At 49.3% G+C, this 27531-nt stretch overlaps 1 protein-coding gene across 1 annotated transcript; it reads right to left on the minus strand.

Annotated features, from left to right (window-relative positions):
• Positions 1–1373: 1373 nt before the first annotated feature.
• Positions 1374–16602, minus strand: LOC146005803 (uncharacterized). The gene is made up of 8 exons (XM_083145230.1): positions 16368–16602; positions 8679–8756; positions 8131–8208; positions 6028–6096; positions 4881–5060; positions 3974–4024; positions 1977–2015; positions 1374–1781 (listed from the first exon to the last, which is right to left on the minus strand). The coding sequence occupies exons 1-8, from the start codon at positions 16600–16602 to the stop codon at positions 1705–1707; spliced, it is 807 nt and encodes a 268-aa protein (XP_083001356.1). The 3' UTR covers positions 1374–1704.
• Between the last annotated feature and the right edge of the window lie 10929 nt (positions 16603–27531).

Below are 27531 nucleotides of genomic sequence, written 5' to 3' on the forward strand. Positions count from 1 at the left end.
ACTTCTCCTGCACTGTATTGTACTGTACTGTATGTTTTAAGAAAAATGAAGTGCTGTAATGTACTGTACAATATTTTTGGTCAATGCTGTGTTTTGTCAATAAAGTACCGGTAGTCCTTGCAGGTGCTGAAGTACTGTAGCAGGCAGCGGCGGAGAGTTGAGTGCAGTGGTGGGTGTCAGGGTAGCGGCACTGCGGAGGTAGTAGGCGGCTTTGCGGCTGTGAGGGGAGTTGTAGCTTGGAGGTCGCGGCTGGAGAGGGTAGCAGGCATTGTGCGCACTCTGCAGAAGTGTGTCAGTGAGTAATGAGTACACCTGTGTGTCTGTGCTGTGACCTGGGAAGTGTGTCAGGGGGTGCGGGTGCATATACTGTAGTACAGTATTTGGCTTTTGTGTGTGTGTGTGTGTGTATAATGCTGGGGGGGCGGGGTTCATTGGGGAGAGAGTGTGAGAGAGAGAGAGCAGGGGATATAGAGAGACAGTGGGAGAGAGAGCAGGGGATACAGATGCACAAATATTAAGTACTGTAGCACTGAAATGTACAGTATTAAGGTGGACCGCAGCAGGAATCTCCGATCCCTGCTGCGATCCCCCCCTGCAGCACCGCCGGCCGCATCCCCCATAGGTTTCTATGGGGGATGCGAAGCTGCCCGATGTATCAGCCCCCCTTTCGTAGCCCTGTCCCTGCGCACAGCAGGTGATACAGTACATCCCGGTGATACTGTATGATCGCATTTTACAATGCGATCCTGGAGGTACTGTAATATTCCGCCCAGATCGCATTGTAAATGCAATCAATGATAAATGGGGGCCATAGAGAGACAGTGGGAGAGAGAGCAGGGGATAGGGAGACAGTGGGAGAGAGAACAGGGGATAGGTGTACAGTGTGAGAGAGAGCAGGGGATAGATGCACAGTGTGAGAGAGAGCAGGGTACTGTATACTGTAGATGCACAGTGTGAGAGAGAGCAGGGGAGTGGGAGTACCTGTGTCTGTTGTGTTCCGCAGTTACTGTAGCTGCTAGGTATAGAGCCAGCCTTCTTCTTTGTGCTGCCAATGGAACCCGGGAGGAAGAAGATGACCACGGGAGAGGTGAAGGGGGAGGGTGCTTCCAGTGGAGCGTGAGCTTCAGCAGCCGGGGGGAGAGAGCAGCGTTGCCGCTGCTGCAGGTCGGCAGAGCCCATGCTCTGGGATGTGTGGCTGCGTGGAAGACCAGCGGGGATTAGTGCAGAGGCTGTCCGGCAGCGTGAAGGAGACCAGGGGAGATTATTGTGTTGGCTGTCCGGCTCCTGCTCACCTTGTAATTCACCGCAGTAATTCCATTAAGGGGGGGTGGGGGGGGTGGGTAGAATGGGACTTGTTTTATAACTTCCCTGTCTCCAAATCTCTGCTGCTTTGCATGGAGTCCAATCTTACTGTAAATCCCAGTATACAGTACCCGCTGCCAGATGCCCAATGCTGCAAAGGGACAGTGGATTAGTGAGGCAGCCAGCTCGCTCACCTCAACCCCCACTGTGCCAGTGCTGGGGAGATGGCAAGTGACATGCTGCGCGCTGGGGTCGGCCGGCTGGCGGGCCAGGGATTGCCCTGGTGGCTCCGTTTCCATGGGCGGGGTGATCAACCACAAAAAAAAAAGTAGTCTACTACTAAGATGGATACTGTAGTAACACAAATAAATAGCACTGCACATTTAAAACAAAATAAATTATTTATATATTTTTTAAAATATAATTAAAAACTTCATTTTCGGTCGCAATCAGTCTCCCGATTTCACTTCGTATGGCATCTGTGAAAATAAAAAAAAATTAACAGTTTTAGAACAGTAATACAAGTTGAGTACTTTACAGTTACTGTACAAGGCACCGTGTGGGGAATTAAGTTGAGAGACAGTGGTGAAAGCCTTAATTACTGTAAAAAAAAAAGGTTTAAAAACACCTGTACTGTAAGTTACAGTATTAAGAAGTACAAAACTGTACTGTACCTTGTTGGTCTTCATCCTGAATTGATGGTGCAGGAGTTGCTGTAAAAAAAAAAGCACTGTCAGTTTACTACTAGTTTAAAACTAAACTTCTAATCTTCCATCCCCCGAACATACTGTACTGTACAGTACCCTTTTTCCCACTACAGTATCTTCATCAGCATTGGTGAAACCGAGATCACCTCCACCGACCAAACGCGCGGCCTTGGTGTCATCATTGACTCCTCCCTCTCTTTCACCCCCTACATTCGTGCTCTCTCCAAGTCTTGCCGTTTTAACCTACGCAACATCTCACGCATCAGACCATTCCTCTCCACTGACACGACCAAAATTCTCATTCACTCTCTTGTCATCTCCCGCCTTGACTACTGCAACATCCTTCTCTCTGGGTTACCTCGAACACGCCTTGCACCACTCCAATCCATTATTAACGCTGCTGCTAGGCTCATCTTCCTCTCCCGCCACTCTACCTCTGCCTCCTGGAACAACCTCCCGCCACCTACTGTATCAGGCTTTCTGATTCCCTTACCTCCTTCAAGCGCTCCCTCAAAACCCACTTTTTTCGACTAGCCTATCCCTCCTCCTAACCTCTTTTGATCCTCCTATCATGCCTCCGTTCCCATCTGTTCCTACAGTACTTACAGTACAGTATCCTATTGTTTTTCGTTCGTCCTCCTTTTACTGTAGTCTGTTAACTCTTATGAGTAGGGCCCTCCTTCCTCCAGTACTCACCCTACAGTACCTCTTTACCTCACCTGTGCTCCTCTCCTGTTGTTCCCTTCATCTACTGTACTGTACTGTACTTCATTTCAACACCTACAGTACTTCTGAACTGATGCTGATTTTAGTTCTACCAGCTACAGTATACTGTACCCCTATTTACAGTATGCTGTAATTTTCAACACACCCTGTACAGTACGTTACCTTGTAATTTGTTTTTTTGTTTGCTACAGTACTGTATGTACGGCGCTGTGGACACTTTGTGGCGCCCAGGGGCGCTGGAACGTTTTTAGGTTGGGGGGGGGGCAAGATATAATCTCATTTTGGCGCACCCTAAATTGCTATATGTTACCCCCGGGCACTATACACACTGGCAGCGGCATATACTGTACACGTGGGCATTATACACAGGGCAGCGGCATACTGTACTGTATATGCGTGGGCATTATACACTAGGCAGCGGCATTTACGCATGGGCATTATACACAGGGCAGCGGCATATTCTGTACACGTGGGCATTATACACCGGGCAGCGGCATATACAGTACATGTGGCCAGAGACACCAGGACTGACATTAATCCAGGGGTTGTCATTTACTCGTAAAAAGTGGAAAAAGTGGCACTGTCACCCCCAAACAGATTTATGTGATTATGTCTGATTATGATAATCAGACATAATTACATAAACCTGTTTGGGTGTGAATCCAGGGGTAAATGACAACCCCTGGATCTGTCAGTCACTGGGGAAGGGAGGGTGAGAGGAGCAGCATTTACAGGTACCTTTAAGTTTTAGTTGTGGCAGCACAGCGTGATGGCTGCTGCTGCGGCTGTTGTAGGATGCTCCCGCGGCTCCCGCCCATGCACTGATCCACGCGACCAGTCTCCCTCCCTACGGCCCGCATCACGCCCGCCAATCACTGTGGACGCATCACAGCCACTGTGATTGGCGGGCGCTGGTTCTCAACATCTCCCCGCAGAAGTCATCCATGTGGGCGGACGGCTGCGAATAGGAATCGGATTCTTGCTGAGGCGCTAAAGCAGCTGTGCGGGCGGGCGGCTGCGATTAATCAGTAATATACTGTAGGCGGACGGGCGGGAGGCTGGATCAAGCTTAATCAGCCCACCGCCCGCCCGCCTATATTACTGATTAATCAGCCGCCCGCACAGCTGCTTTAGCGCCTCAGTAATTTTGGGGGGGGCAAGCTGCCCCCTCGCCCCCCCCCTTCCGGCGCCACTGGTGGCGCCTAATAAATAAACGTACTGCTACTACTACTACTTACATGGTTGGGGAGGAGTTTGTTCGTACTGCCAAGGTAGCCAAGGGGAATGCACTGTGGAAAAAGAAATGTTTGATCATTTTCTGTAACAATAGTAATACAGTACAGCATATTGTACAGTACATACGGTACTGTACAGTACAGTACAAATACAGTACTTTACTGTACAGTACTGAACAATAGTGTCTCATACTGCAGCACATACAGTACAGTACTGTACACTAGTGTACTGTACAGTACTGTATGAACACCAATAAAGTCATAAGAATTGTCATAGTGGAGCACAACTTTCTGTGTACGGTAATGTACAGATGGAGCAGCTCCCATTTCAGCTGCTCCTGGAGACAGAATCTCAGGACAGCTATCCATACTGTAGGCCAGTATTCAATGCAGCAGAAGCAGTTGCAGCAGTGAGTGTTGATGAATGAAGGCATTACACAAGTCAGGGGGCATTGTGCATTAGGTGATTGGGGGGGGGGGGGGGGGGTTGAATGCATACTGTAATTACTGTAGGCACTAAAGGGGGGCATTCTTCATACAGTATGGGTCATTCTGTACAGTATACAGAATGGCAATATTGAGGGAATTTTGTAGTGCACAGGTACAGTACAGTACTGTACTGTATATGGCTTTACAGGTGGACTCCACAACTCCCTCAATGCTCCACACCATTACTCCCACCTTCCCTCCCTGCTCCACACTACTACTCCTACCCTCCCTCCCTCCCTGCTCCGCACTATTACTCCCACCCTCCCTCCTGCTCTGCATTATTACTCCCTCCCTCCCTTCTCCACACTATTACTCCCCCCCTGCTCCACACCACTACTATGCTTGATGGGGAAGGGGCCCCAGAGAGATCAATTTATGGGGCCCCAGGATTGCTGTTGCTGGCCATGAGTACAGTACTTACACCCTGGGGGAGTTCTGCTGGATGCAGGAGGAAGCGCTGCTGCCACCTCGCTTTCTTCCTCCGAGCGGCAGGAACAGTAGCTCCAATTTTCCTGGGGCTCCGGGGATGAACAGCTCCAGGTGTCCATACTGCAGGTGTCCGTCATGTCCTCTTCAATTGGCACCTCTGGGTATTTCAGGTCTGTAAAAAAAATTGCACCAAAATTTGAGCTTGCTGATACAGTATACTGTAATACAATAGGTAACAATAAAGTCTTGAGCGTAGAGGATACTGTATGCTGTACAGTAGAGAGGGGTGAAGAGAGACAGAGTGCCTAATTCAGAGGTGAGCACAAGCAGACACACTTGTACAGTATTTCTGCGCATGTGTAAGAGGGCATGGAAGGGAGGTGGGGTATATTAGCAGCACTTGCCTCCATACTGTAATACAGTATACTGGACACAGGTCAGTGTTGGTGTAAAAGGGGCCACCCTGGTCCAGTAACACTGGTTTCCTACCCAGGTCCTGACCGAAGTTACTGTAAACACTGGTTGGACCTGGGTCGTGGGTGGTGTAAATGGTCCCAACCCAGGTTCCACAGGGGAGCTCACATGGTTGATGCTGTACTTTTATACCGCTACTGTATGTGTCCTTGAGCACTGAATAAAACTTTTTGAAAAAATATTTAACAAAATAAACAAACCAACATTTTTCAATGCTAACTTTTCATGTCTTTTTTATTTTATTTTTTTAATCAATGACGGAAGGTTGACTGGAAGTTTATCAGTCCTAAAATGGAAATTTTTTAATGTCATCCAAAGGGAAAAGCAGGGCTGACCCAGGTTCAGTATAAATGGCGCAGACCTGGGTCCGACCTGGGACATACTGTAAATGGGGTCTAAAGCTGGGTTCAACCCTGGAAACTCCTGTGTACAAAGATCAGGTCCAACCAAGGATTTTGGTTTAAAAGGGGTATAAGTCACTCCCCTAGCTTTGTGTGACCATGCCCCCTCATGACACATGGCCATGCCCATTTTTGGTGGAAGCTATCAGTACCACCAAGAAAAAAATTCTACTTGCACCACTGTACAGTACTGTAACATCTGATGCAGCCCCATAGAGAGAAAAACTAACAAATACTGTAAACAAAAACATGTACTGTACTTACTAGGTGGAGGGCTGATACGGCCTCTCCAGAGCTGTCTGGGAGCTCCCACTTGTTGAGGGGGTTGCTGGGCTGTTGGAAGACATGTCACCACAATTAGGGATAAGATCGACAGGTCATCAGGTCGACACAAGCTTTAGGTCGACATGGTCTAGGTCGACAGTCGAAAGGTCAACATGGGGTTTTTCACTGTTTTTTTTTATCCGAATGTCGACATACAGTACTGTAGTTTTAAGTGTCCATGCACTCGGCACACTATTTTATTCTCCCACAATGCCCCAGTGCAGTGATGGCTAACCTTAACACTCCAGCTGTTGTTGAACTACACATCCCAGCATGCCCTGCATCAGTTTTAGCATGGCCAAATAGTAAAACTGTAGCAGGGCATGCTGGCATGTGTAGTTCATTAACAGCTGGAGTGTCAAGGTTAGCCATCACTGCCCTAGTGGATATTAGGGCATGAAATACCGCCTGTCGGCTCTTTAAACAGTGAAAAATCCTATGCCGACCTAATGACTTGTTGACCTTGTCCCATGTGGACCTTGCAGTATGTCGACCTAGTGGTGAGGCCCTAATGACTGTCGACCATCTTTAGGTCGACCAACTGAATGCTGCTGCAGGGGCAGAGGACTGGGGGGAGCACATGGGTGATGCTGCACTTTTATACCGCTACAGTATGTGCGCTTCATCACTGAATACTGTATAACTTTTTGACAAAATATTTTGCTAAATACTGTAAACCAACCAACATTTTTCAATGCTAACATTTCATGTCTTTTAATTTTTATTTAAATCATCGAGGGAAGGTTGGCTTCAGTTTCTCACAAATACAGTATCCTATAAACGACAATACATTAGTGGGGGTTGGTGGTGGAGCTTTACCAGATAGAAATGCTAATGAGTTAGTGTACTTGGAGTGGGGAGGCTAATACTGTAGTGTGATTTTTCCTTTCACAGATACAAGATTCAAATGTAAATGTCCTTTTTAGACAATGCAGTCCAGGTTTATAGCGACCCTTAATCAAATTACTGTATCTGTCTGCACTTAACACTACAGAAAGGAGGGTGAACTGGCATCTCTAGTATGCAGCTTTGAAAAGGGGAATCCAGTCATCACATTTGAAGAAAACTTTCAGATTTTCACAAATACAGTATACAGGCCCTTAATCTGATCTAAGCGGTAACGGCCCCATGCGGCCGTTCCGCCGATGTTTTCGATCTGCGCATGTGCAGAGGGCACTCTGCGCATGTGCAGGCGAAATCGCCGCACAATTTTTTTTAACGCCGCAAAGGGGGTGGATAGGGGCGTGAGGGGCTACTTAGCCTCATTTCCCTATGCATACGCCCCGCGTTTCATGGGCGTTCCCATGCAAACGCGGGGCGTACGCATGGTAATGAGGCTGTGACGCATGTGTTGGGGGCGGGCATCTGACATCGCCGGATGTCAGCTGCCCGGCCCCATACATGCTTTTACACGGACAAGTGTCCGTGAGGTCTATGGGTGCGGGAGCTGGTGACGTCACCGGCGCGCGCACACACTCGCGCAATGCATTCCTGGGACCGCTGGAGACCCTGGAGAAGATGCCGGAGGCCTGCTGTGGACGCCCGGGGACTTGGTAAGTATGAAAAGAGGGTTAGGGGTTAAAAAATAAAAAATAAAAAAAAATTCGAATGATTCCAAAAACCACGGTTTTTGGAATCATTCGGATAAGGGATGTCCGGATACCGGATACTCAACCTGTATACTGTACTATAGTAGCAAACAAAGATGGGTCATAGGAAAGACAGACATTAGGTCTACAAGCATTAGGTCGACCACTGAAGGTTGACATGCATGAAGGTCGACATGACTGAAGGTCAACATGGGTTAGGGAGACATGGTCATTAGGAAAACTAAATTATTAAGTCGACATGGGTATGGTCAACATTCAAAAAGTTCACCATCGAGTTTTTCATTATTGTTGACTGAATGTCGACACAGTCGACATGGACACTAGAAAAGTGCATTGCGTCCCCTCAGCCTCGGCCAACGGCACGCCAACAAAAGACACAAGTTGAAAAGGAAGAAAAAATACACAAACTCAATAAAGAAATGACAGGACTTACTCTCAGACGGAGCGGCTGAGGCGCTGGGGGCTGTAACGGCCCGCAAGGGCAGGGTGTCCTCGCCTTCAAGCGGAGGCACTGTGTGAAGATGAGAAAAATGAGAAAGTGTGCTGTTTAAATAAAGTTACTGTACTCATTACTGGGTTTACAAAAAGGCGTGGACTGGATTTTATAAAGTGCTGCGCCCGCCATACTGTACTTTAGAAAATCCACTCCGCTCCAAAGTGGATAGGACACATACCGCTGTGCATTCCCTGCTTACGTCTGCCCTGGATAGTGGTTGTTTCAAAAGGAGGCATTTGCCAGTGCAGTACCGGATGTACACTAGTACTGCCAGTGGCAATTGCCTCCTTTTGTGCATCAGAGGCATTGGCGCAACGCTCCACCCCCACCCCCCTGACATGGACACAACGCTGACTACGCAGGGCTGCGCTAGGCTTCCATTGGCCCACGCTACCAGCGTGGGCCAATGGCACGCCAAGAGAAGACACAATTAGGAGAGAAAGGAAAAAAATACACAAACTCAATAAAGAAATGACAGGACTTACTCTCAGACGGAGCGGCTGAGGCGCTGGGGGCTGTAACGGCCCGCAAGGGCAGGGTGTCCTCGCCTTCAAGCGGAGGCACTGTGTGAAGATGAGAAAAATGAGAAAGTGTGCTGTTTAAATAAAGTTACTGTACTCATTACTGGGTTTACAAAAAGGCGTGGACTGGATTTTATAAAGTGCTGCGCCCGCCATACTGTACTTTAGAAAATCCACTCCGCTCCAAAGTGGATAGGACACATACCGCTGTGCATTCCCTGCTTACGTCTGCCCTGGATAGTGGTTGTTTCAAAAGGAGGCATTTGCCAGTGCAGTACCGGATGTACACTAGTACTGCCAGTGGCAATTGCCTCCTTTTGTGCATCAGAGGCATTGGCGCAACGCTCCACCCCCACCCCCCTGACATGGACACAACGCTGACTACGCAGGGCTGCGCTAGGCTGCCATTGGCCCACGCTACCAGCGTGGGCCAATGGCACGCCAAGAGAAGACACAATTAGGAGAGAAAGGAAAAAAATACACAAACTCAATAAAGAAATGACAGGACTTACTCTCAGACGGAGCAGCTGAGGCGCTGGGGGCTGTAACGGCCCGCAAGGGCAGGGTGTCCTCGCCTTCAAGCGGAGGCACTGTGTGAAGATGAGAAAAATGAGAAAGTGTGCTGTTTAAATAAAGTTACTGTACTCATTACTGGGTTTACAAAAAGGCGTGGACTGGATTTTATAAAGTGCTGCGCCCGCCATACTGTACTTTAGAAAATCCACTCCGCTCCAAAGTGGATAGGACACATACCGCTGTGCATTCCCTGCTTACGTCTGCCCTGGAGGATCCGATATGATATCCCGGCGGTCGGGATCCCGGCGGTCGGAATCCCGACACTGGAATCCCGACCGCCGAAATCCCGACAAGGGGGGGACATGGATCGCCCCCCCTTGCGGGCTCGCTGCGCTCGCCACGCAGCGGGCCCGGTGCCTCGCTACGCTCGGCACGCTATTATATTCTCCCTCTATGGGTGTCGTGGACACCCACGGAGGGAGAAAGTTTCGGGATTTCGGCGGTCGGGATTCCAGTGTCGGGATTCCGACCGCCGGGATCCCGACCGCCGGGAAATTAACCGCATCCCGCCCTGGATAGTGGTTGTTTCAAAAGGAGGCATTTGCCAGTGCAGTACCGGATGTACACTAGTACTGCCAGTGGCAATTGCCTCCTTTTGTGCATCAGAGGCATTGGCGCAACGCTCCACCCCCACCCCCCTGACATGGACACAACGCTGACTACGCAGGGCTGCGCTAGGCTTCCATTGGCCCACGCTACCAGCGTGGGCCAATGGCACGCCAAGAGAAGACACAATTAGGAGAGAAAGGAAAAAAATACACAAACTCAATAAAGAAATGACAGGACTTACTCTCAGACGGAGCGGCTGAGGCGCTGGGGGCTGTAACGGCCCGCAAGGGCAGGGTGTCCTCGCCTTCAAGCGGAGGCACTGTGTGAAGATGAGAAAAATGAGAAAGTGTGCTGTTTAAATAAAGTTACTGTACTCATTACTGGGTTTACAAAAAGGCGTGGACTGGATTTTATAAAGTGCTGCGCCCGCCATACTGTACTTTAGAAAATCCACTCCGCTCCAAAGTGGATAGGACACATACCGCTGTGCATTCCCTGCTTACGTCTGCCCTGGATAGTGGTTGTTTCAAAAGGAGGCATTTGCCAGTGCAGTACCGGATTTTGTACTGCCACTGGCAAGTGCCTCCTTTGCACAGCGTCTATTCTCGTATGAAAATGAGGTTGCGGCTAATTAGCATAAGCTGCGCCCTCATTTGCATACGCCCCGTCCCCTTTTCGGGCACTCGCGCGAGTGTCCCTATTTCCCCAACACAGAAGTATAACTTTTTGACAAAATATTTTGCTAAATACTGTAAACCAACCAACATTTTTCAATGCTAACATTTCATGTCTTTTAATTTTTATTTAAATCATCGAGGGAAGGTTGGCTTCAGTTTCTCACAAATACAAACGACAATACATTAGTGGGGGTTGGTGGTGGAGCTTTACCAGATAGAAATGCTAATGAGTTAGTGTACTTGGAGTGGGGAGGCTAATACTGTAGTGTGATTTTTCCTTTCACAGATACAAGATTCAAATGTAAATGTCCTTTTTAGACAATGCAGTCCAGGTTTATAGCGACCCTTAATCAAATTACTGTATCTGTCTGCACTTAACACTACAGAAAGGAGGGTGAACTGGCATCTCTAGTATGCAGCTTTGAAAAGGGGAATCCAGTCATCACATTTGAAGAAAACTTTCAGATTTTCACAAATACAGTATACAGGCCCTTAATCTGATCTAAGCGGTAACGGCCCCATGCGGCCGTTCCGCCGATGTTTTCGATCTGCGCATGTGCAGAGGGCACTCTGCGCATGTGCAGGCGAAATCGCCGCACAATTTTTTTTAACGCCGCAAAGGGGGTGGATAGGGGCGTGAGGGGCTACTTAGCCTCATTTCCCTATGCATACGCCCCGCGTTTCATGGGCGTTCCCATGCAAACGCGGGGCGTACGCATGGTAATGAGGCTGTGACGCATGTGTTGGGGGCGGGCATCTGACATCGCCGGATGTCAGCTGCCCGGCCCCATACATGCTTTTACACGGACAAGGGTCCGTGAGGTCTATGGGTGCGGGAGCTGGTGACGTCACCGGCGCGCGCACACACTCGCGCAATGCATTCCTGGGACCGCTGGAGACCCTGGAGAAGATGCCGGAGGCCTGCTGTGGACGCCCGGGGACTTGGTAAGTATGAAAAGAGGGTTAGGGGTTAAAAAATAAAAAATAAAAAAAAATTCGAATGATTCCAAAAACCACGGTTTTTGGAATCATTCGGATAAGGGATGTCCGGATACCGGATACTCAACCTGTATACTGTACTGTAGTAGCAAACAAAGATGGGTCATAGGAAAGACAGACATTAGGTCTACAAGCATTAGGTCGACCACTGAAGGTTGACATGCATGAAGGTCGACATGACTGAAGGTCAACATGGGTTAGGGAGACATGGTCATTAGGAAAACTAAATTATTAAGTCGACATGGGTATGGTCAACATTCAAAAAGTTCACCATCGAGTTTTTCATTATTGTTGACTGAATGTCGACACAGTCGACATGGACACTAGAAAAGTGCATTGCGTCCCCTCAGCCTCGGCCAACGGCACGCCAACAAAAGACACAAGTTGAAAAGGAAGAAAAAATACACAAACTCAATAAAGAAATGACAGGACTTACTCTCAGACGGAGCGGCTGAGGCGCTGGGGGCTGTAACGGCCCGCAAGGGCAGGGTGTCCTCGCCTTCAAGCGGAGGCACTGTGTGAAGATGAGAAAAATGAGAAAGTGTGCTGTTTAAATAAAGTTACTGTACTCATTACTGGGTTTACAAAAAGGCGTGGACTGGATTTTATAAAGTGCTGCGCCCGCCATACTGTACTTTAGAAAATCCACTCTGCTCCAAAGTGGATAGGACACATACCGCTGTGCATTCCCTGCTTACGTCTGCCCTGGATAGTGGTTGTTTCAAAAGGAGGCATTTGCCAGTGCAGTACCGGATGTACACTAGTACTGCCAGTGGCAATTGCCTCCTTTTGTGCATCAGAGGCATTGGCGCAACGCTCCACCCCCACCCCCCTGAAATGGACACAACGCTGACTACGCAGGGCTGCGCTAGGCTTCCATTGGCCCACGCTACCAGCGTGGGCCAATGGCACGCCAAGAGAAGACACAATTAGGAGAGAAAGGAAAAAAATACACAAACTCAATAAAGAAATGACAGGACTTACTCTCAGACGGAGCGGCTGAGGCGCTGGGGGCTGTAACGGCCCGCAAGGGCAGGGTGTCCTCGCCTTCAAGCGGAGGCACTGTGTGAAGATGAGAAAAATGAGAAAGTGTGCTGTTTAAATAAAGTTACTGTACTCATTACTGGGTTTACAAAAAGGCGTGGACTGGATTTTATAAAGTGCTGCGCCCGCCATACTGTACTTTAGAAAATCCACTCCGCTCCAAAGTGGATAGGACACATACCGCTGTGCATTCCCTGCTTACGTCTGCCCTGGAGGATCCGATATGATATCCCGGCGGTCGGGATCCCGGCGGTCGGAATCCCGACACTGGAATCCCGACCGCCGAAATCCCGACAAGGGGGGGACATGGATCGCCCCCCCTTGCGGGCTCGCTGCGCTCGCCACGCAGCGGGCCCGGTGCCTCGCTACGCTCGGCACGCTATTATATTCTCCCTCTATGGGTGTCGTGGACACCCACGGAGGGAGAAAGTTTCGGGATTTCGGCGGTCGGGATTCCAGTGTCGGGATTCCGACCGCCGGGATCCCGACCGCCGGGAAATTAACCGCATCCCGCCCTGGATAGTGGTTGTTTCAAAAGGAGGCATTTGCCAGTGCAGTACCGGATGTACACTAGTACTGCCAGTGGCAATTGCCTCCTTTTGTGCATCAGAGGCATTGGCGCAACGCTCCACCCCCACCCCCCTGACATGGACACAACGCTGACTACGCAGGGCTGCGCTAGGCTTCCATTGGCCCACGCTACCAGCGTGGGCCAATGGCACGCCAAGAGAAGACACAATTAGGAGAGAAAGGAAAAAAATACACAAACTCAATAAAGAAATGACAGGACTTACTCTCAGACGGAGCGGCTGAGGCGCTGGGGGCTGTAACGGCCCACAAGGGCAGGGTGTCCTCGCCTTCAAGCGGAGGCACTGTGTGAAGATGAGAAAAATGAGAAAGTGTGCTGTTTAAATAAAGTTACTGTACTCATTACTGGGTTTACAAAAAGGCGTGGACTGGATTTTATAAAGTGCTGCGCCCGCCATACTGTACTTTAGAAAATCCACTCCGCTCCAAAGTGGATAGGACACATACCGCTGTGCATTCCCTGCTTACGTCTGCCCTGGATAGTGGTTGTTTCAAAAGGAGGCATTTGCCAGTGCAGTACCGGATTTTGTACTGCCACTGGCAAGTGCCTCCTTTGCACAGCGTCTATTCTCGTATGAAAATGAGGTTGCGGCTAATTAGCATAAGCTGCGCCCTCATTTGCATACGCCCCGTCCCCTTTTCGGGCACTCGCGCGAGTGTCCCTATTTCCCCAACACAGAAGTATAACTTTTTGACAAAATATTTTGCTAAATACTGTAAACCAACCAACATTTTTCAATGCTAACATTTCATGTCTTTTAATTTTTATTTAAATCATCGAGGGAAGGTTGGCTTCAGTTTCTCACAAATACAAACGACAATACATTAGTGGGGGTTGGTGGTGGAGCTTTACCAGATAGAAATGCTAATGAGTTAGTGTACTTGGAGTGGGGAGGCTAATACTGTAGTGTGATTTTTCCTTTCACAGATACAAGATTCAAATGTAAATGTCCTTTTTAGACAATGCAGTCCAGGTTTATAGCGACCCTTAATCAAATTATCTGTCTGCACTTAACACTACAGAAAGGAGGGTGAACTGGCATCTCTAGTATGCAGCTTTGAAAAGGGGAATCCAGTCATCACATTTGAAGAAAACTTTCAGATTTTCACAAATACAGTATACAGGCCCTTAATCTGATCTAAGCGGTAACGGCCCCATGCGGCCGTTCCGCCGATGTTTTCGATCTGCGCATGTGCAGAGGGCACTCTGCGCATGTGCAGGCGAAATCGCCGCACAATTTTTTTTAACGCCGCAAAGGGGGTGGATAGGGGCGTGAGGGGCTACTTAGCCTCATTTCCCTATGCATACGCCCCGCGTTTCATGGGCGTTCCCATGCAAACGCGGGGCGTACGCATGGTAATGAGGCTGTGACGCATGTGTTGGGGGCGGGCATCTGACATCGCCGGATGTCAGCTGCCCGGCCCCATACATGCTTTTACACGGACAAGTGTCCGTGAGGTCTATGGGTGCGGGAGCTGGTGACGTCACCGGCGCGCGCACACACTCGCGCAATGCATTCCTGGGACCGCTGGAGACCCTGGAGAAGATGCCGGAGGCCTGCTGTGGACGCCCGGGGACTTGGTAAGTATGAAAAGAGGGTTAGGGGTTAAAAAAAAAAAAAAAAAAAAAATTCGAATGATTCCAAAAACCACGGTTTTTGGAATCATTCGGATAAGGGATGTCCGGATACCGGATACTCAACCTGTATACTGTACTGTAGTAGCAAACAAAGATGGGTCATAGGAAAGACAGACATTAGGTCTACAAGCATTAGGTCGACCACTGAAGGTTGACATGCATGAAGGTCGACATGACTGAAGGTCAACATGGGTTAGGGAGACATGGTCATTAGGAAAACTAAATTATTAAGTCGACATGGGTATGGTCAACATTCAAAAAGTTCACCATCGAGTTTTTCATTATTGTTGACTGAATGTCGACACAGTCGACATGGACACTAGAAAAGTGCATTGCGTCCCCTCAGCCTCGGCCAACGGCACGCCAACAAAAGACACAAGTTGAAAAGGAAGAAAAAATACACAAACTCAATAAAGAAATGACAGGACTTACTCTCAGATGGAGCGGCGCCGCTTGTTGAGGCGGTGGGGGCTGTATCGGCCTGCATTTCCCTCCTCCTCCTCCTCTGAAGTCCTGTGTAAAAATAACATTTACAGTATACTGTAGTGTCCTTTCAAACATTAGTGCATTGGGTCAACACCACTAGGTCGACAGAAAGCAAGGTCGACATGGTTTTAGGTCGACTTTGGTCAAGGTCGACATTTTATTTGGTCAACACACCTATTACAGCATTCCCGCCAGACAATGGGCCTTATTCTGATCGGTGCAGATTTCTCCGCATGCGGTCGTCCCGCCGATGGTTATCGTCTGCACATGTGCAGAGGTCACTCTGCGCATGTGCAGGCGATTTCGCCGCACGTATTCTTTACACGCCGCACAGGGGGCGTAGAGGGGCGTGAGGGGCTACTTAGCCTCATTACCCTATGCATACGCCCCGCGTTTCATGGGCGTTCCCATTATCTGCAAATATTGGGGAAGATGTAGAACCGGCCCTTTGAGGGTGACCAAACTGCTGATGCGGCCCCGGATGAATTTGAGTTTGACACCCCTGCCCTAGTGGATGATAGGGCATGAAATACAGTTTTGCCTGTCAGCACATGGCGGATTCCAAAAACACTGGAATATACCATGTCGACCTTTTGAATGTTGACATACTGTAATGCTTGTGTCAATTTAATCACATGTCCACCTTGGCCCATGTCGACCTTCCTGCAAGTCGACCTAGTGGGGTCGACCTAATGACTGTAGACCTAAGTTCATTCTGACCGATGTCCCGATTCCCTTTTTTCACAGTAAACCACCCCCACTATCAACGCCGACCCGAAGCGTGGCGAGCGCAGCGAGCCCACGAGGGGCGGCGTTACGTGTCCAACGACTTTTTCATAACCCCACTATCCACGTCGCCGTGGAGTTCAGAACAGAAAGTGTGGCGAGCGCAGCGAGCCACCGAGCCCAGCGAGCACCGGGCGCGAGGGGACATGGATACCTGTACAGATAAACGCTTACCCACGCGGGCTTCACAGGTGTCCGCGTCCCCTTGCGTTTGTGTCTATCCAATTATCCATACCCGCTATAACAGTAAATACTGTACTACAGTACTAATGTACTTTAATTTTGTTAATGTCATGTACTGTACAGTACCTCTGCTGAGCTTGGCCCTCAATTTGGCCAGTTTATCTGGCTGTCTCCGAAGCAGGTCACTCCACCTCTTCTGCAGCGAGAGGATACTCCTCTCCCTGTGCAGGACTTCCTCGATCTCCTCCTTTGCGCTCCTGTATGCGCTGTGCTTCTCGGCATTACTGGCCAAGGATTTGTCCACATGCCGCAGCAAAATCAGGAGCTCCGCATCAGAGAAGTTCCTGTTTCTGTGCGCCATGTTGCCTACAGTATACTGTAATGGTGGCCGCCTTCCACGCATGTCACATGTCGACACAGGTCACATGTCAAACACAGCAAGTCCCATCATTCAAGTTTTTGTCCCTACATTAGAGTACTACTTACGGAAGCCCTCCACTATAAAAACGGAAAAATTCGCAGAACAAATTTGTGTTACTAACGGAAGCCCTCCACTAAAAACGGAAAAATTCGCAAAACTAAGGGGACCCGCATACGGATACATTCCACTGTAAACGGAATAATTCGCAGAACAAATTTGCGCCAGAGACCAGTAAACTGCAATAACTGATTAAGGAAGCCCTCCGCTGAAAACGGAAAAATTCGCAGGACTAAAAACAAAATAAAGTACAGTATGCTGTAGTAACGTATATTGAGTACTAAAAAACCTACAACGCACAGTTTATTAAAATAAATTAATACAGTAAGAGGCCTCCCATATAATGTACTGTACGGTATGAAGACACAATTTTATTAAAGTTAAGAAACCCATTCACTGTATAGTACTGTACAGTATGTCTCCTGGATTGATTACTTTAGCCTACTGACTACCATGTGTACTGCGTTTTGTGTCATGCGCTGGGGAGTGTTCACTTCCAAAATGGATTCTGCTCGGAGGCTGCGTTACAGCTACGCCGAGCTGATCATTTTGGTTAGCTGCCGGGACAAGCCTCTGAGCAATAACCGGGAGAAGCGCAATGCTTATAAGGATGCGCGCAGGATAATAATGCGCAAGTACTGCCGGCTGCGCAGGATTAGGTCGCTCCAAAGAAAATGGAGCGACCTAGTCACAAGGCAGCCTGCGAAGCTGGAGGCCCTGCGCCGTTCCGTCGCCAGTAAGTACTGTACACTACTCCTGTTAGGTACTTTACATTGAACTCTACTGTACAGCATACTGTACTGTATTTAGATTGTGTACTGATCCTGTACCTACAGTACCAACTACTGTAGGTTGACAAGCATTGTGTCGACACCCATAGGTTAACAGACAGCAAGGTCTACATGTGTTTAGGCCAACATGGGTCAAGGTGGACATGTGGTTAGATTGACACAAGCATTACAGTATATCAACATTCAGAAGGTCGACATGGTGTTTTCCAGTGTTTTGGGGATCCGCCATGTACTGACAGGCGAAACGGTATTTTATGCCCTAACATCCACTAGGGCAGGGGTGTCAAACTCAAATTCATCCGGGGCCACATCAGCAGTTTGGTCACCCTCAAAGGGCCAGTTCTTCATCTTCCCCAATATTTGCAGATACAGTAATAATTACCCCGAAACACCATTTTTAAGGGCATATCCGCAAATACTGTATTAGGTAATGCAGCACACAGTACTGTACTGTATACTGTACAGTATTTTTTTTTAAAATTACTACAGTATACAGGTACTGTACTGTATATTCGGCTAGCCCATGGTACAGTCAGAGCCGGCCTTAGGCATAGGCAAACTAGGCAATTGCCTAGGGCATTTGGAATGCCTGGGGGCATCAGCAGCTTCTGCTGATTAAAATGATATGCAGCATGCCTATGTTCTGTGTGTGAGTGAGGCTGTATCTGCATATAAATTGTGTAATCATGGAAATCACTGTAACATACAGTACAGTACTGTAGCATTCTGTATGCAGGTACAGCCACAGTCGCACACAAAATACAGTATAGGCATGCTGCATATCATTTTAATCATGGGAAGCTCCTTGTGTGTCCTGGTCACATAACAATGCAAATAAGATGAATTTTCAGCAAAAAATGCACCCAACGTTAGCAGAACTGGCCAGGAGCTGCATGGCTTATTGAGTCAAGATATACTGTATGAGGAAACATCTGTATCCAAGCAGAGGCAGAGGTCACAGTGTTAGCGGCTGTGCGAGTGCTGTCTGTGGGTGGGTTGGTTGTGCCATAGTGTTCGGCATACAGTATGTCTAAGGGGCATTACTGTATGTGTGTCATGTACAGTATAAATGCATTAATAATGTGCGACATACAGTACTGTACAGTATGTGTAACAGGCATTACTGTATGTGTGTCATGTGTATACGGGCATTAATAATGTGCAACATACAGTACTGTACTGTACTGTACAGTATGTGTAATGGGCATTGTGTGTGTCATTATGTGTATGAAGGGCATTAATAAAGGTTGGCATAATGTGTAAGGGGCATTATGGTTATACAGTAAGGACATTAATAACATGTGTCATGTGTAAGGGGCATTACTGTGTGGTATTATCAGGGGTGCCGAGAGAAAGGGGTAGGGGGTACAAATTACCCAGGCCAAAGTCTGATGGATGATGTCCCTGATCACATGACGGTACAAACATTGTCTGGCGGGAATGCTGTAATACTGTAGGTGAAGGCTGCGTGGGCCACATGTCGAGGTCTTGCGGGCCAGATTTGGCCCATGGGCCTTGTGTTTGACACCCGTGCACTAGAGCGTGGTGGGATAATAAAATACAGTACTTGTACTTTACTGTACTAATGTTTGAAAGGACACTACAGTATACTGTAAATGTTATTTTTACACAGGACGTCAGAGGAGGAGCAGGGAAAGGGCACTTTTGTCATCAAGTGGAAGCGTGGCAAGCGGTATGTGTCCTATCCACTTTGGAGCGGAGTGGATTTTCTAAAGTACAGTATGGCGGGCGCAGCACTTTATAAAATCCAGTCCACGCCTTTTTGTAAACCCAGTAATGAGTACAGTAACTTTATTTAAACAGCACACTTTCTCATTTTTCTCATCTTCACACAGTGCCTCCGCTTGAAGGCGAGGACACCCTGCCCTTGCGGGCCGTTACAGCCCCCAGCGCCTCAGCCGCTCCGTCTGAGAGTAAGTCCTGTCATTTCTTTATTGAGTTTGTGTATTTTTTTCCTTTCTCTCCTAATTGTGTCTTCTCTTGGCGTGCCATTGGCCCACGCTGGTAGCGTGGGCCAATGGAAGCCTAGCGCAGCCCTGCGTAGTCAGCGTTGTGTCCATGTCAGGGGGGTGGGGGTGGAGCGTTGCGCCAATGCCTCTGATGCACAAAAGGAGGCAATTGCCACTGGCAGTACTAGTGTACATCCGGTACTGCACTGGCAAATGCCTCCTTTTGAAACAACCACTATCCAGGACAGCCGTAAGCAGGGAATGCGCAGCGGTATGTGTCCTATCCACTTTGGAGCAGAGTGGATTTTCTAAAGTACAGTATGGCGGGCGCAGCACTTTATAAAATCCAGTCCACGCCTTTTTGTAAACCCAGTAATGAGTACAGTAACTTTATTTAAACAGCACACTTTCTCATTTTTCTCATCTTCACACAGTGCCTCCGCTTGAAGGCGAGGACACCCTGCCCTTGCGGGCCGTTACTGCCCCCAGCGCCTCAGCCGCTCCGTCTGAGAGTAAGTCCTGTCATTTCTTTATTGAGTTTGTGTATTTTTTTCCTTTCTCTCCTAATTGTGTCTTTTCTTAGCGTGCCATTGGCCCACGCTGGTAGCGTGGGCCAATGGCAGCCTAGCGCAGCCCTGCGTAGTCAGCGTTGTGTCCATGTCAGGGGGGTGGGGGTGGAGCGTTGCGCCAATGCCTCTGATGCACAAAAGGAGGCAATTGCCACTGGCAGTACTAGTGTACATCCGGTACTGCACTGGCAAATGCCTCCTTTTGAAACAACCACTATCCAGGACAGCCGTAAGCAGGGAATGCGCAGCGGTATGTGTCCTATCCACTTTGGAGCAGAGTGGATTTTCTAAAGTACAGTATGGCGGGCGCAGCACTTTATAAAATCCAGTCCACGCCTTTTTGTAAACCCAGTAATGAGTACAGTAACTTTATTTAAACAGCACACTTTCTCATTTTTCTCATCTTCACACAGTGCCTCCGCTTGAAGGCGAGGACACCCTGCCCTTGCGGGCCGTTACTGCCCCCAGCGCCTCAGCCGCTCCGTCTGAGAGTAAGTCCTGTCATTTCTTTATTGAGTTTGTGTATTTTTTTCCTTTCTCTCCTAATTGTGTCTTCTCTTGGCGTGCCATTGGCCCACGCTGGTAGCGTGGGCCAATGGCAGCCTAGCGCAGCCCTGCGTAGTCAGCGTTGTGTCCATGTCAGGGGGGTGGGGGTGGAGCGTTGCGCCAATGCCTCTGATGCACAAAAGGAGGCAATTGCCACTGGCAGTACTAGTGTACATCCGGTACTGCACTGGCAAATGCCTCCTTTTGAAACAACCACTATCCAGGACAGCCGTAAGCAGGGAATGCGCAGCGGTATGTGTCCTATCCACTTTGGAGCAGAGTGGATTTTCTAAAGTACAGTATGGCGGGCGCAGCACTTTATAAAATCCAGTCCACGCCTTTTTGTAAACCCAGTAATGAGTACAGTAACTTTATTTAAACAGCACACTTTCTCATTTTTCTCATCTTCACACAGTGCCTCCGCTTGAAGGCGAGGACACCCTGCCCTTGCGGGCCGTTACTGCCCCCAGCGCCTCAGCCGCTCCGTCTGAGAGTAAGTCCTGTCATTTCTTTATTGAGTTTGTGTATTTTTTTCCTTTCTCTCCTAATTGTGTCTTCTCTTGGCGTGCCATTGGCCCACGCTGGTAGCGTGGGCCAATGGCAGCCTAGCGCAGCCCTGCGTAGTCAGCGTTGTGTCCATGTCAGGGGGGTGGGGGTGGAGCGTTGCGCCAATGCCTCTGATGCACAAAAGGAGGCAATTGCCACTGGCAGTACTAGTGTACATCCGGTACTGCACTGGCAAATGCCTCCTTTTGAAACAACCACTATCCAGGACAGCCGTAAGCAGGGAATGCGCAGCGGTATGTGTCCTATCCACTTTGGAGCAGAGTGGATTTTCTAAAGTACAGTATGGCGGGCGCAGCACTTTATAAAATCCAGTCAACGCCTTTTTGTAAACCCAGTAATGAGTACAGTAACTTTATTTAAACAGCACACTTTCTCATTTTTCTCATCTTCACACAGTGCCTCCGCTTGAAGGCGAGGACACCCTGCCCTTGCGGGCCGTTACTGCCCCCAGCGCCTCAGCCGCTCCGTCTGAGAGTAAGTCCTGTCATTTCTTTATTGAGTTTGTGTATTTTTTTCCTTTCTCTCCTAATTGTGTCTTTTCTTAGCGTGCCATTGGCCCACGCTGGTAGCGTGGGCCAATGGCAGCCTAGCGCAGCCCTGCGTAGTCAGCGTTGTGTCCATGTCAGGGGGGTGGGGGTGGAGCGTTGCGCCAATGCCTCTGATGCACAAAAGGAGGCAATTGCCACTGGCAGTACTAGTGTACATCCGGTACTGCACTGGCAAATGCCTCCTTTTGAAACAACCACTATCCAGGACAGCCGTAAGCAGGGAATGCGCAGCGGTATGTGTCCTATCCACTTTGGAGCAGAGTGGATTTTCTAAAGTACAGTATGGCGGGCGCAGCACTTTATAAAATCCAGTCCACGCCTTTTTGTAAACCCAGTAATGAGTACAGTAACTTTATTTAAACAGCACACTTTCTCATTTTTCTCATCTTCACACAGTGCCTCCGCTTGAAGGCGAGGACACCCTGCCCTTGCGGGCCGTTACTGCCCCCAGCGCCTCAGCCGCTCCGTCTGAGAGTAAGTCCTGTCATTTCTTTATTGAGTTTGTGTATTTTTTTCCTTTCTCTCCTAATTGTGTCTTCTCTTGGCGTGCCATTGGCCCACGCTGGTAGCGTGGGCCAATGGCAGCCTAGCGCAGCCCTGCGTAGTCAGCGTTGTGTCCATGTCAGGGGGGTGGGGGTGGAGCGTTGCGCCAATGCCTCTGATGCACAAAAGGAGGCAATTGCCACTGGCAGTACTAGTGTACATCCGGTACTGCACTGGCAAATGCCTCCTTTTGAAACAACCACTATCCAGGACAGCCGTAAGCAGGGAATGCGCAGCGGTATGTGTCCTATCCACTTTGGAGCAGAGTGGATTTTCTAAAGTACAGTATGGCGGGCGCAGCACTTTATAAAATCCAGTCCACGCCTTTTTGTAAACCCAGTAATGAGTACAGTAACTTTATTTAAACAGCACACTTTCTCATTTTTCTCATCTTCACACAGTGCCTCCGCTTGAAGGCGAGGACACCCTGCCCTTGCGGGCCGTTACTGCCCCCAGCGCCTCAGCCGCTCCGTCTGAGAGTAAGTCCTGTCATTTCTTTATTGAGTTTGTGTATTTTTTTCCTTTCTCTCCTAATTGTGTCTTCTCTTGGCGTGCCATTGGCCCACGCTGGTAGCGTGGGCCAATGGCAGCCTAGCGCAGCCCTGCGTAGTCAGCGTTGTGTCCATGTCAGGGGGGTGGGGGTGGAGCGTTGCGCCAATGCCTCTGATGCACAAAAGGAGGCAATTGCCACTGGCAGTACTAGTGTACATCCGGTACTGCACTGGCAAATGCCTCCTTTTGAAACAACCACTATCCAGGACAGCCGTAAGCAGGGAATGCGCAGCGGTATGTGTCCTATCCACTTTGGAGCAGAGTGGATTTTCTAAAGTACAGTATGGCGGGTGCAGCACTTTATAAAATCCAGTCAACGCCTTTTTGTAAACCCAGTAATGAGTACAGTGACTTTATTTAAACAGCACACTTTCTCATTTTTCTCATCTTCACACAGTGCCTCCGCTTGAAGGCGAGGACACCCTGCCCTTGCGGGCCGTTACTGCCCCCAGCGCCTCAGCCGCTCCGTCTGAGAGTAAGTCCTGTCATTTCTTTATTGAGTTTGTGTATTTTTTTCCTTTCTCTCCTAATTGTGTCTTTTCTTAGCGTGCCATTGGCCCACGCTGGTAGCGTGGGCCAATGGCAGCCTAGCGCAGCCCTGCGTAGTCAGCGTTGTGTCCATGTCAGGGGGGTGGGGGTGGAGCGTTGCGCCAATGCCTCTGATGCACAAAAGGAGGCAATTGCCACTGGCAGTACTAGTGTACATCCGGTACTGCACTGGCAAATGCCTCCTTTTGAAACAACCACTATCCAGGACAGCCGTAAGCAGGGAATGCGCAGCGGTATGTGTCCTATCCACTTTGGAGCAGAGTGGATTTTCTAAAGTACAGTATGGCGGGCGCAGCACTTTATAAAATCCAGTCCACGCCTTTTTGTAAACCCAGTAATGAGTACAGTAACTTTATTTAAACAGCACACTTTCTCATTTTTCTCATCTTCACACAGTGCCTCCGCTTGAAGGCGAGGACACCCTGCCCTTGCGGGCCGTTACTGCCCCCAGCGCCTCAGCCGCTCCGTCTGAGAGTAAGTCCTGTCATTTCTTTATTGAGTTTGTGTATTTTTTTCCTTTCTCTCCTAATTGTGTCTTCTCTTGGCGTGCCATTGGCCCACGCTGGTAGCGTGGGCCAATGGCAGCCTAGCGCAGCCCTGCGTAGTCAGCGTTGTGTCCATGTCAGGGGGGTGGGGGTGGAGCGTTGCGCCAATGCCTCTGATGCACAAAAGGAGGCAATTGCCACTGGCAGTACTAGTGTACATCCGGTACTGCACTGGCAAATGCCTCCTTTTGAAACAACCACTATCCAGGACAGCCGTAAGCAGGGAATGCGCAGCGGTATGTGTCCTATCCACTTTGGAGCAGAGTGGATTTTCTAAAGTACAGTATGGCGGGCGCAGCACTTTATAAAATCCAGTCCACGCCTTTTTGTAAACCCAGTAATGAGTACAGTAACTTTATTTAAACAGCACACTTTCTCATTTTTCTCATCTTCACACAGTGCCTCCGCTTGAAGGCGAGGACACCCTGCCCTTGCGGGCCGTTACTGCCCCCAGCGCCTCAGCCGCTCCGTCTGAGAGTAAGTCCTGTCATTTCTTTATTGAGTTTGTGTATTTTTTTCCTTTCTCTCCTAATTGTGTCTTCTCTTGGCGTGCCATTGGCCCACGCTGGTAGCGTGGGCCAATGGCAGCCTAGCGCAGCCCTGCGTAGTCAGCGTTGTGTCCATGTCAGGGGGGTGGGGGTGGAGCGTTGCGCCAATGCCTCTGATGCACAAAAGGAGGCAATTGCCACTGGCAGTACTAGTGTACATCCGGTACTGCACTGGCAAATGCCTCCTTTTGAAACAACCACTATCCAGGACAGCCGTAAGCAGGGAATGCGCAGCGGTATGTGTCCTATCCACTTTGGAGCAGAGTGGATTTTCTAAAGTACAGTATGGCGGGCGCAGCACTTTATAAAATCCAGTCAACGCCTTTTTGTAAACCCAGTAATGAGTACAGTAACTTTATTTAAACAGCACACTTTCTCATTTTTCTCATCTTCACACAGTGCCTCCGCTTGAAGGCGAGGACACCCTGCCCTTGCGGGCCGTTACTGCCCCCAGCGCCTCAGCCGCTCCGTCTGAGAGTAAGTCCTGTCATTTCTTTATTGAGTTTGTGTATTTTTTTCCTTTCTCTCCTAATTGTGTCTTTTCTTAGCGTGCCATTGGCCCACGCTGGTAGCGTGGGCCAATGGCAGCCTAGCGCAGCCCTGCGTAGTCAGCGTTGTGTCCATGTCAGGGGGGTGGGGGTGGAGCGTTGCGCCAATGCCTCTGATGCACAAAAGGAGGCAATTGCCACTGGCAGTACTAGTGTACATCCGGTACTGCACTGGCAAATGCCTCCTTTTGAAACAACCACTATCCAGGACAGCCGTAAGCAGGGAATGCGCAGCGGTATGTGTCCTATCCACTTTGGAGCAGAGTGGATTTTCTAAAGTACAGTATGGCGGGCGCAGCACTTTATAAAATCCAGTCCACGCCTTTTTGTAAACCCAGTAATGAGTACAGTAACTTTATTTAAACAGCACACTTTCTCATTTTTCTCATCTTCACACAGTGCCTCCGCTTGAAGGCGAGGACACCCTGCCCTTGCGGGCCGTTACTGCCCCCAGCGCCTCAGCCGCTCCGTCTGAGAGTAAGTCCTGTCATTTCTTTATTGAGTTTGTGTATTTTTTTCCTTTCTCTCCTAATTGTGTCTTCTCTTGGCGTGCCATTGGCCCACGCTGGTAGCGTGGGCCAATGGCAGCCTAGCGCAGCCCTGCGTAGTCAGCGTTGTGTCCATGTCAGGGGGGTGGGGGTGGAGCGTTGCGCCAATGCCTCTGATGCACAAAAGGAGGCAATTGCCACTGGCAGTACTAGTGTACATCCGGTACTGCACTGGCAAATGCCTCCTTTTGAAACAACCACTATCCAGGACAGCCGTAAGCAGGGAATGCGCAGCGGTATGTGTCCTATCCACTTTGGAGCAGAGTGGATTTTCTAAAGTACAGTATGGCGGGCGCAGCACTTTATAAAATCCAGTCCACGCCTTTTTGTAAACCCAGTAATGAGTACAGTAACTTTATTTAAACAGCACACTTTCTCATTTTTCTCATCTTCACACAGTGCCTCCGCTTGAAGGCGAGGACACCCTGCCCTTGCGGGCCGTTACTGCCCCCAGCGCCTCAGCCGCTCCGTCTGAGAGTAAGTCCTGTCATTTCTTTATTGAGTTTGTGTATTTTTTTCCTTTCTCTCCTAATTGTGTCTTCTCTTGGCGTGCCATTGGCCCACGCTGGTAGCGTGGGCCAATGGCAGCCTAGCGCAGCCCTGCGTAGTCAGCGTTGTGTCCATGTCAGGGGGGTGGGGGTGGAGCGTTGCGCCAATGCCTCTGATGCACAAAAGGAGGCAATTGCCACTGGCAGTACTAGTGTACATCCGGTACTGCACTGGCAAATGCCTCCTTTTGAAACAACCACTATCCAGGACAGCCGTAAGCAGGGAATGCGCAGCGGTATGTGTCCTATCCACTTTGGAGCAGAGTGGATTTTCTAAAGTACAGTATGGCGGGCGCAGCACTTTATAAAATCCAGTCAACGCCTTTTTGTAAACCCAGTAATGAGTACAGTAACTTTATTTAAACAGCACACTTTCTCATTTTTCTCATCTTCACACAGTGCCTCCGCTTGAAGGCGAGGACACCCTGCCCTTGCGGGCCGTTACTGCCCCCAGCGCCTCAGCCGCTCCGTCTGAGAGTAAGTCCTGTCATTTCTTTATTGAGTTTGTGTATTTTTTTCCTTTCTCTCCTAATTGTGTCTTTTCTTAGCGTGCCATTGGCCCACGCTGGTAGCGTGGGCCAATGGCAGCCTAGCGCAGCCCTGCGTAGTCAGCGTTGTGTCCATGTCAGGGGGGTGGGGGTGGAGCGTTGCGCCAATGCCTCTGATGCACAAAAGGAGGCAATTGCCACTGGCAGTACTAGTGTACATCCGGTACTGCACTGGCAAATGCCTCCTTTTGAAACAACCACTATCCAGGACAGCCGTAAGCAGGGAATGCGCAGCGGTATGTGTCCTATCCACTTTGGAGCAGAGTGGATTTTCTAAAGTACAGTATGGCGGGCGCAGCACTTTATAAAATCCAGTCCACGCCTTTTTGTAAACCCAGTAATGAGTACAGTAACTTTATTTAAACAGCACACTTTCTCATTTTTCTCATCTTCACACAGTGCCTCCGCTTGAAGGCGAGGACACCCTGCCCTTGCGGGCCGTTACTGCCCCCAGCGCCTCAGCCGCTCCGTCTGAGAGTAAGTCCTGTCATTTCTTTATTGAGTTTGTGTATTTTTTTCCTTTCTCTCCTAATTGTGTCTTCTCTTGGCGTGCCATTGGCCCACGCTGGTAGCGTGGGCCAATGGCAGCCTAGCGCAGCCCTGCGTAGTCAGCGTTGTGTCCATGTCAGGGGGGTGGGGGTGGAGCGTTGCGCCAATGCCTCTGATGCACAAAAGGAGGCAATTGCCACTGGCAGTACTAGTGTACATCCGGTACTGCACTGGCAAATGCCTCCTTTTGAAACAACCACTATCCAGGACAGCCGTAAGCAGGGAATGCGCAGCGGTATGTGTCCTATCCACTTTGGAGCAGAGTGGATTTTCTAAAGTACAGTATGGCGGGCGCAGCACTTTATAAAATTCAGTCCACGCCTTTTTGTAAAGCCACCCCGCC

The sequence above is a fragment of the Crinia signifera genome, chromosome 5 (genome assembly GCF_055691185.1).
Source record: "Crinia signifera chromosome 5, ASM5569118v1, whole genome shotgun sequence".
Classification (NCBI taxonomy): Eukaryota; Metazoa; Chordata; class Amphibia; order Anura; family Myobatrachidae; genus Crinia; species Crinia signifera.

What these genes read in the sequence shown, in the direction of transcription:
- LOC146005803 (XM_083145230.1), bottom strand. Translation starts at nt 16,602, where the DNA reads ATGGCGCACAGAAACAGGAACTTCTCTGATGCGGAGCTCCTGATTTTG. An exon ending in CTCAGCCGCTCCGTCTGAGA is followed by an intron (nt 6,097 to 8,130) that starts GTAAGTCCTGTC and finishes GTCTTCCAACAG; the next exon opens with CCCAGCAACCCCCTCAACAA. An exon ending in CCGTATCAGCCCTCCACCTA is followed by an intron (nt 5,061 to 6,027) that starts GTAAGTACAGTA and finishes TTTTTTTTACAG; the next exon opens with ACCTGAAATACCCAGAGGTG.